Source organism: Lactuca virosa, chromosome 7, assembly GCF_052849685.1.
Source record: "Lactuca virosa cultivar CGN04683 chromosome 7, Lactuca_virosa_CGN04683_v6, whole genome shotgun sequence".
NCBI lineage: Eukaryota > Viridiplantae > Streptophyta > Magnoliopsida > Asterales > Asteraceae > Lactuca > Lactuca virosa.
In genome coordinates this window covers 214,546,605-214,557,732 of record NC_136432.1, presented here as the reverse complement: position 1 = coordinate 214,557,732, position 11,128 = coordinate 214,546,605, and the positions used below count along the sequence as shown (strand labels likewise).

The window sequence follows — 11,128 nt, the reverse complement described above, 5'->3', positions numbered from 1 at the left end:
CGGTCATTTTAGTCACTGGACATTTCCGAGTGTTTTATTTCGGTGATAGCTAGTGGATGTATAATATCAAACGACGTTATCAAAATTATAATTAGTCATTGAACTTTTATGAGTGTTTTATTTTAGTCATTATACTTTGTTTAAGTTACAATCCTAATGGCTTTAAAAAGACTATTTTTCCCTTATCCACCCCATTGCTCTTGTAGTCGGTCGAAACGCACCCAATTACCATGAAAAAATCAGTTTCACTTTGGGTGACCCTGGGAAGTCTTCGTATCGTGTGGCCTAAAGCGGATAATATCTTGGTATGTGTGAATCAATTGAAAACACGAACAAGTATACATCTTCTTCCAGGAGCTCGAATTAGGGGACTCGATGCCCCTTCAACGCACAAGGGCAATGTTTTTGTATGAGACAAATGAAAACACGAACAAGTTAGACCAAAGAGAATGCGGGTAAGGAAAGAATCAAGATGGCTTTACCGTTATAGACATCAAAATGACAAGAAAATGCAGAGGGTGGAGTATGCTAAAGTGAAATTAATTATCAACAGTGATTGGGTGCATTTAACTGACGATAAAAGCAATAGGGTGGAGGAGGACAAAATAGTCTTTTTAAAGTCATGGGGACCATCCGAGTTAAAAAAAAGTTAAGGTCTAAATGTGCAGACTATCATAAATCACTGGGGTCATTTGTTTAATTTACCCTAATATTATTGATAACAAATTTAGTTGTTGAGAAAATGAAAAAAATAGTAGTTTCTTTATTTTTATTTTTTTATAAACAGTAATAATAAAGTAGAGTGACTAAAATGAAAAATTTAAACAAGTCCACTAACTAATGGTAAACTTAAACAAAGTATAATGATTAAAATAAAATATTTAGAAAAGTTCAATGATTAATTATAACTTTGACGAAGTTGTTCCATGTTATAAACCAGCTATCAACGGTTACATGACTAAAATGAAAAAAATAAATAATGATTAAAATGAAAAAATTAATAATTTTAATGACCAATGATAGCTTAAATAAAATATAATGATTAAAATAAAAAAAACTCAAATAAGTTCAGTGACTAAAAATAACTTAGACCGTATAAAAGAAAATTATTTTTGCTATTTGGAATATATGTTTTTTAAATTAAAATTAAATTAAATTTTAAATTATGGTATTATAATTTATATTTATTTTACCGTTAGATATAAATTTCAGATTTCGTTCTATAATTACTTTATAAAATTAACAAAATTTTGATTAAGGGTATGTTTGGCACGTATATGTTATCTTATTTTTTGAGTTTATCACAATTTAAAATTTGTGTTATATTTAACATACATAAACTAGCTATTTCATAAACTATTTAAGATAGTTTAACGATAAACTAGTTTATAAGTTAAAAGCTATAAAAAAAACCACAAAAGTAGTTTATAAAAGCTTAAAAGTTAGTTTTTTGATAACCTACTTAAGATATATTATTGATAAAGTAATTTATAAGATTTCCAGCCAGCGTCAAATCTGAATCGTATATAAAATGTATAATTTATCGATCTAAAAAATTTCTATAATCGAAATTATTTATCAATTTTATTTTTCATATAAACATGTCTTTGAGTCGAAGGAAAGTTCTTAACCAACCTATTTTTACTTTCATCATAAAAGATTTCACTCCATGTCCTTTTAAGTTGTTTCGTCAACTCATGATTTCAAGGTGAAATCATGGTAACATTTTAAATCATTTCTCACATGTCAAAAATATTAGCTATCCAATTTTCATTTTTTAGAGATCGTTACTTTTGATATGATAAATTATTTATCTTTAATGTAATAAATTTGATTGGCATTTATATGTCATATTTGACTATATGTATCTCTAAACCATGATGCACAAACAAAAGTTTATGCATTCTACTTTACTATCAGCTAAAAAAGATATACTTTTATATATATTTTTAGAACAATAGACACATTCTTGTACCGAATATATGGTGAAAAGTTAACATATATATATTCGTTTATTTGTGTCTATGACAATGATAAATATTTCCCCACCTACATAAAAAAAATATCCACAACTTGCATGAATAACATACTGTTACATAATAAATGATTTGAAACAAATTCTCCTACCACATTCTTTCCATTTTACTGGTTAAATGCATATGACAAACGACCTAAAATGTGATAAGACATTACAAAAATTCAACCCATTATGCGTTCTGGTTGTATCTAATTTGATTATTATGTATACCTTTAATTTTAAAAATTCATTTTTAAAACCTTATATAACTTTTAAATCAAAAGTACTCTTTAAAAACCTTACATAAAGTTAATTTAACTTTAAAGAAATCATTCTTTTACTAATTTTTAGCATAATCACAAAAAAAAGTTTCACATGACATAATTTGTATCCAAACTAAAGACCATTATTATTATTATTATTATTATTATTAGTTTATAAGCCGTGAAAGCCACGGTTATAAAATTAATTAAACTTTCATATTAAAAAATCAAAATTATTAATTAATTATTTTAAATAAATTATTACTTAAGATATCTTTTTTAATTATATAAAATTATAATCGTTGATTTAAATAAATACGTGAAGTTATATCACCTTATAATCTGTATTAATTTTATTTTATTTTTTAATCTAATATTATTAATTTAATATAAATAAAGTATACAAATTTAAAATTTAACATTTAAAATGGAGAATCAATTATTAATTTAATATAATTAAAATGAGAAATTTAAATTTTGAAATTTGAAATCCTACCTAGTAAATGAAAATAATTTTGTCACATGTCATTCTCTCATGCATTATGTCACATGTCATTTTGTCATAATTTATGCATTATGTCACATGTCATTTTGTCATAATTTTGAGATATTTATGTTCCACTTGTCATTTAATTTATTTTTCATTTTTGAATATATCATTAATTTAGTTTCTATAAATTAAACATCCTACCTAATAAATGAAAATAATTTTGCCACATTTCATTCTCTCATGAATTATGGTACATGTCATTTTGTCATAATTTTGAGATATTTATTTTCCACTTGTTATTTAATTCATTTTTCATTTCTTAATATATCATTAATTTAGTTTCTATAAATTAAACATACCATAATAACTATATTAGTTTCAAATTTTAAATTTCAAATTTAAAACTTCAATTTTAATTTTAAATAAATTTACAACTGAAACCTTCGTATTTAACATTTTGTTATAAGTAACACATTTAATACACGGGTCTAACAACTAAACACATTATTTTAATTTAATTTTTTCATGTTTTTTTTTCTTCATAATTTTACTTATTTCAAATTTCAAATTCAATTAAACTTTCCGTTTAATCATTTGTATTTAACATTTTGTTTTAATCAACCTGTATATACCGGTATCACAACTAGTTGAATATTAGTAAGTTGACAAATGACATGATAGATGACATATAATATTAATGGAGTGTTTTAATATTATAACATTTGTCAATAAAAGAATAAATATATTCATTTATGAGAATAAGAAGATTAGTGTTACGATAAATATCAATATCTACACAAATATATGAAAATAAAAAATTTGTGCGTATATGAAAATTAGAAGCATATATAGGAAAAGGAAATTTGCACCTTCAAGTTTTGTATTACAAAAAAACATTCCCACCATCAAAAATTTCTTACATACACATCCCTATACCCCACCACCACCTTTTAGAACCTTAATGCTCTTTTTTTTCTTTTTCCTAAAAAAAACTAATTAAGAAAAAAATGAAATAAAAAGAGTGGACTAAAATCATCCGAAGAAGTAGAAGAATCAATACGGAACGACGTCGCTGCACGCAAAATCATCCGAATTCCTAATCGATTTTTCCGGCCACGAATCCCGGAGCAGTTTCAACAGCATTTGCGCTTTTCGCTTTGCACGCTCTGTACAATCGCTTTGTACGAGCAACAACAGCTGTGTTAACACTCCCGCCGCCACCGCCTCCCTCTGCAACCGTTCCGCCGCCGAGCAGAGTGACAGCAGTGCGCCGGCTGCGTACTCTGTTGCTCGATCGGATATTTTCAGGATGATTTTGACTAGTAATGGTACTGTGAGCGCGTGAGATGCGAATGCGGCGCATCCTTGTGGTATTCGGCATAGAAGCTCTACTGTCGCCAGAGCTCTCTCGGCGTCGCATTTTTCGAAATCTGCTAGTCTGTTGATCAGCGCCTCCACTGCTCCTGCTTCCACAGCCTTGTGACGGTGTTGTTTCACCAAGCATAAAGCAAATAACGCTTTGATTCCGACTTTCATTGCACGCGGATATGATAAAGGATAATTGAGAATTCCGACGATTCGGTCGAAAACCTCGTCGTGATTGCTGATTTCTGCTCTGTTCTCCGGAGATCTCGTTCCGGCGACGACGTTTTCAAGCAAGGAGGCGGCGTTTACTCGGACGTCAATCGAGGAATGCGATAGATGAGAAATTAGGTATGAAATCCGATCCGGATCCGATGACACCAACAGACACTCCGATTCTGAAAGCGGAAACGAAGATAGGATCGCAAGCGATTCCAGATTCAACTCCGATGAGTTTGAATTCGTCTCCGAGAACAACACACCAAGCAGCACTTCACGTGCGTTATGCGTCGAGATCACCGAACGATTCTTATCAGAGTCACGTGCCAGCCCACGGAGGCGACGAAGGGCAGACAGCCTGGCATGGCTAGAATTAGACTCAGAGGCAGCCTGGCTGAGTAAGGACCGGACCATAACAGGATCCGCCGGTTGTTTCGGCGTCGGAATCCGCTCCACACCATACGACCGATTAGCAACACACCATTCCTGTATAAGCCGGCGTAGGGTATGGTTAGGGATGAGGGTGAAGTCTGTAAGAGGAAGACGAGTGACAGGGCAGGTGGTGTTTCCGGTGGCCACCCATGACTCGATACTTGGCCGGTCGTATGTCTGACCCGTTACGACGATAACCGGGTCTCTCATAAGTTCAAGAGAAATCGGACACCTGAAATGATATGGGATCTGAACACCTAAATCCAAAGGCTCTAAGCTTCCAGGCATGTTTTCTTTACCTTTGAGATTCTTCTATCTTTCTCTTTCTCTTTCCCTATCTCTGTGTTTATATATATGTGCACAAAGGACTCCGTAAATCCTACTTGAATTAGTTCTATCTTTGGGTTTGGCTTTTTGACAATATATACCAAATAGAACAGAGGGAGGGACAAAGACAAATCCAACACAGGGGGGGTCTCTGTAGAAGAAGGAGAGTTTTGTTTTGGGTAGGAATTTGACGAATGGTTAAGGTGTGGCCCTTTTTATCTGACTATGGGTACTTCTTTCCTTCTCCACACGTGTGTAACCATTAACTAGAGGCTTAACCATGGTTTTTGAATGGGGTGGGGTCTGGTCAAAGGTCATTGGGTCCCACTTTCATGCTGTAAGGACATCTAACTCCCATTTACATCAACAGGGGATTCCACTTTTTCTTTGCTTTCTTTATTACCCCATTTGTGTCTAGTTCAAACTTTGGATTATTGGGTATTACTATTTTCAACATAATCTCTCCACTTTTCCCCCTTCCCTTCAAGTATTCTATCATTTTTGGATTTTTAATTCTGTTTTTTTGTTCAAATCTAGACATCATCAAAGTTTATATGCTACCTTATTATGAACTTTCCAATCCAATACCAAATGTCCAAATCCCAAATAAATCCTTTCTTTGGCTTTTAATTTTTGTATTTTTATAATAAATTTCTACAACTTACTTGGGATTTATAATATTAATTAAATTGATATAATGATATTAATTTATGTATCTTAAATATTTTAATAAAACCCATAATAACTGACATATACTACAATACTAATGAATTAGTTTTAACCACACACTTTAAATATATATCACAATACTAATAACTTAATAAAAACACACAAACTTTGTGAAAATATCTTGAAAATGCAAAAAGTATAGCTAAACATACTGTTTGGCTTTAAAATAATGTAAGAGGTTAATCGAAATTACTTTTTACACCAAATAACAAAATATATTTAATGAATTGTAGATGGTTTAAAAACCATTACCCATGAAAGTGATATGAAAAAAGATTTGATGCTTTTACAAGCAACAATTATTAGCTTTTTTGTGTATGGTTAACCTATTTATCACTTTTGAATTTATATAAGGTGATTGATTTGGAACTATAAACAATTGATGATCTCATACTCACATGGAGAGTTGGGACACTTCAAAATTCTTGACCAAATTAAATGCAATCTTTGAATCATATTTGGGGAATGTATATATATCATTTCTTATATTACCTATATATTTAAATTAAATGTAAGTTATATTGATTTCTTTGACCACTGCAAAATCCCACATGTAGTCAAAGAGAGTCTTTCCAACCATTCAAATAAATGTGTTGAGTTTGATTGGTTTATTGTGCATTGTTTGTCTAAAAGAAATCAAAATGCAATTAAGGATGATGTCATCCCCAACAAAAAAATAATAAATATGTTACTATATTGAGGTAGAGAATAGAGATGGGGTGATTGCCTCAATCTTTGAATCCAATAGAATTATGTATAAATCTATTGGAAAGGGACATGAATTATTATATATATTTTTTAATAAGTGGGTGTGGGTGTCTTACACATTGTAATTCCAATGTAGATATAATTTCTAAAATGTATGGTGAAAGTGCTTTACAACTATAGTTTCTTGTCATTTGTGCTAATCACCAAACGAGGGTGACACAACTTTTAAACTTCAGTTGGCCAAACAAACAACTTTCACTATTGGTTCCTCCTTTTTCTTCTTTATTATATATATAATGACATTAGCAATAGTCCTTTTAGGTGGAAAATTTCATGAATCCGACGTAATTGATGAATACTATGTTTTTTTTTTCTTTTAAATTTATGGAAAAAATGGTTATTTAGTCTTTGAATTGTTGAAACTTTTATAATGTAATCCAAATTGATGCACAATATATATATATATATATATATATATATATATATATATATATATATATATATGAATTGTTGACACATAAAGTCATTGAAAAATTAAAAACATGTTTTATATTTAAATATCATTATCTGAAACTCTTTTGTTCTTTCTGAAGCATCTCAAACCTTGCGCATTGACCAAACACCGTTCTTGCCACCAAAATATTGATTGGCTATTTGAATCCTTATAGTTATGTGTCTTTTTTGATCACCCCCTTTTATTTTTCAATAGTTTCTTTTAAATCCTCTTCTTTTGAAATTTATGAACTATGGGTTATAAAAAAACAAATAATTCTTAAGTATTTAATAATAATGTCAGTTGTTAATTAGGAATGATAATTATATAGTGATACTAAGCTCATCGGAACTATCCAAATGAACAATAAAAGCAAATTAGGGTTCCAAATGTTATTAGAGGAAAGTTTAGGGACTAAAAAGTAATAAACGGAGAATCTTTCCCATGTAAATAACCCACATGTTATCTTTGTTGGTGGTCTGTGAGTGTGAAAGGGGGGGTGTTAAAAAAGACAAAGGAGACGGTGTCGTTTAGCAGCTACAGTAAAAGGCACGCGTGTGGACGGGGGGAGCAGTGAGGGCCTACCGCCAACGTAGCGACGACCGACTTTGTCTGTGGTCAACCGGCAACATTTTACTGTACAGATAGACACACTCTCGTCTTCTTTCTATATTATTTAATTATTTAATTTATATTATTTTTTGAAATAATCATAGAAATAACCAAATGATTTTTGAAGAATATAAATACAAAGTTTCTTGAAATTTAACGAATGACCATTAATTCTGAACTACAAATTGCTTCTTTCCATCTTTGTTGGGAACGAGTTTATTTATGTCCATTTCATATGGAATAATCTTAAATTCTCTATTAGACAATGATATTTAAAAAAAAAAAATTTAAGACATAGACCAAAGAATGTAATATTTAAACAGACTATTTTGTAAAAAAAATGTATAGGGATCTTTTTTGTAAATAAAGATGAGAAATTTTATAATTTATTTTCTATACAAGGACCAAACAAGTCAATAAAAATATAGTGGCAAAAAATCTTAAACTCAAACATTAAAAAATAAAGAGGTATATTTTCTATAAATTACTAGGACATTTTTTGTAATTTATTTTCTACATAATAACTAAATTTGCCAACATACAAAACTACTGTAGCTAAAATATAAAATTCAAAAATATATTATTCATTGACCACTCGCTTTTCATTATATATAATAATTGTGGTGTTTCAAACTAAATTAGTTTTTTGCATATTTAAAAGTAAACTTTGTTAAAAACTATTTCGAATTTAGAGTTTGGGTTTTGATTTAAATATTTCGGAGATAAAAAAAAAAAAAAAAAAAAAAGTGCATTAATTTTTTTAAAAAAAATATGTTTGGAATCCGAACAGATCTGAAATTGTTGTTGCAAATGAGAAAAACTCTAGCCTCTATATTTTCAAAAAAAATTCACAGTCAAATAAGAAATTGTCAATTTCGAACATGGTCATCTAGGTAAATACTTAAAGGTTGATTTAATTTTCTATATTTTCCAAACTCACATTGTTATTTTTATATTTTTTTTATAAGAAAAGAAAAACCAATTTGTTGTTTTCATGTTGCGAGCAAAGTGGTTTTATTATATAAAATGGAAACCATTTTTTGATTGCTATATAAGCTATTATACAACAAGTCATTTTAGAATTCTATGCTTTTAGTTCCAAGTTTAAAATATTGATAATGTTCTATTCCAAATTTTATAAACATTTTTACAATATCGTCCTAAAATTAGTTATTTGTTACAGATTAACTTTTTAATACTTCTTTTACAATTATTTTGAAACTGTTAACATATTTACATGTTTTTATACAATCTTTTTAAACTTTATGTATATTTTTTTTTAAAAATATCAACTTTTTACAGTATTTTAAACAACATTAATTACAATGTTTTTTTAGAAATGTTATACAAAAAGTTATAAAAATGTTCTAATGTTTTATGAAAAAATCTAGAAAAATATTAATATGTAAATAAAAACTAATTTGGAGACAAATTTTAAACAAATTTATAAAAAGAAAAAAAGAAAATAATTTTGAGACAAATTCAATCAACTTTTATATCAACGAACATATATTTAAATAAAATTATAATTAAATAATAAATTCAGATGCTTTATAATAAACTAATTAATAATAGCTTTTGTTATAAATAAACAGCATTTATCATAATCATAAATTTGTAATACAAATAACTAAAAATTAGTTTAAAAGTACTATAGAAAGTATGGAGATTTTAGATGACGTTATGTTTCTTTAAAATTTATTCTGATAAGTTTTATCCATTATAACATGTGTGGTTAAACTTTCACATTTAATTTAAGATGGACGAGTAATTTTAAACCTTTTTTCTTTAAATTATTCTTATAAATTGTAATGCACGATCTCCCGTTACAGCAAGCACGTGTAAGCTGAACCTCCCAAAGAGATTAGAAGTGTTGACCCGCTTATAGGTACGGAATTCCAAGACTTTTGCTAATTGGTTTGCTAAAATATATCAAATTCTTAATTAAATAAACTTTCACATAGAATATTTTTTGTCTACGAATACGCCAATATAAAATCTAGACTAAATTTTAAAAATGGTCCTTGTGGTTTGTAAAAAGTGGCAAGTTAAGGATATCTTTCATTAGGGTAATACCGGCTTTCCCTAACATTTCCAAAGCCTACACAGATGGTCCTTAGCTTTAATGTCTTCAACATACCTCCGTTATAGGGGGGCATTTTCGACCTTTCACTTGTTACCGCCAAAGGGGCTCCCATAATGAAGCCTACACTCTCGTCCTTGATCCCAACTATAATATCGTCCCTCACGAAACCATTTGCATTCTTATCTTCAACCTCCATTTCTTTCTTCAACCTCTCACAATCTACTTTACATTAGGGTTTTTGACAAAATGGTGTTAACATTGTGGAGCATTCGTTCCCGCTTTACCAATACTAATGTGAAGAAGCTCTATGGTTCGTACTCTATAAATGGCCGTAATATGTGGAGAATGTCACCATGTCCATTCACATTGACCCCTCATCATCATCACTAACACGTAGTGTATTTATATTTTGTACTTTTGCTATTTAAATACATATCTTAACACAATGTAGCACTATGTAGGTTGGAAACCTAAAGAAAAAGAGGAAGGGATCACAGACTGAAGCACCTAGCCAGGGAAAAAGTTTGAGCAGGAAGCATCTCACTGTCACTTGCAACAAATGTCAGAACAAGGGCCACAACTCTAGGAGTTGCAAGGGCCAAGCAGGACCAAGTGGATTGAGTTAAGGAAAAAAGAATGGAAAGGGCCCAGGAGGGGCAAGTGAAATGGCTAAGGGGAAAAGAGTAGGAAAGGAAAGAGACATGCTGCTTAGTTTCTAGTTTACTTGTCTTGGTATGTTTAATTGTCAAACAATGTGACACTTTACTTCTTTTTTGGTTAAGACATGATGTTTAAGGTCACTTCTAGTTGTTGACATTAATCTTTTGTTGTGATATGTTAAAAGTGGATATTATATTTTGTATATGTTTAAAATGTTTTTTCAATGTTAATTTGGGTTGTTTAAACAGTTTATCAATTGACCAATTATTGTTATATATCATTTATACATATCAGTTTTACTTTGGTATTACCATTACACATACAAGAAAAACATCAACACAACACATACCATTTCATTTAACATAAGTTTAACACACACAAACTACTTCATTTCATACACCACAAATCGCATACATAAGTCATGAAAATCCAACATCAAAATTTCCATCATTGGGATTACATCAATATATAATGAATTTCCCCCAAAATACCCTAACCCTTTAGATTTTAAAAGCATAAAAGAAGAAAAACATCCAACTGAATATCAGGAGTCACCGCCACATCCTTGCTTGATTACACATCACGTTAAGAGAGCATAGAAGTCCACAAATGACTGCAACTGACCTGGAGCACACCAGTGGGTCCGATAAAACAGCAATTAGAACCATTCCTCGAGCATCACCAGAACCTCCTTCCCGGGTTCAAAATCGTCCATGATGCCACCATTCTT

At 30.0% G+C, this 11,128-nt stretch overlaps 1 protein-coding gene across 1 annotated transcript; it reads right to left on the bottom strand.

The window, feature by feature from the left end:
* Positions 1 to 3,619: 3,619 nt before the first annotated feature.
* LOC145124661 (U-box domain-containing protein 26-like) lies at positions 3,620 to 5,297 on the bottom strand. Its single transcript, XM_079060077.1, has one exon. It carries the CDS (start codon positions 5,069 to 5,071, stop codon positions 3,824 to 3,826), a length of 1,248 nt encoding a protein of 415 aa, XP_078916203.1. The 5' UTR covers positions 5,072 to 5,297; the 3' UTR covers positions 3,620 to 3,823.
* Between the last annotated feature and the right edge of the window lie 5,831 nt (positions 5,298 to 11,128).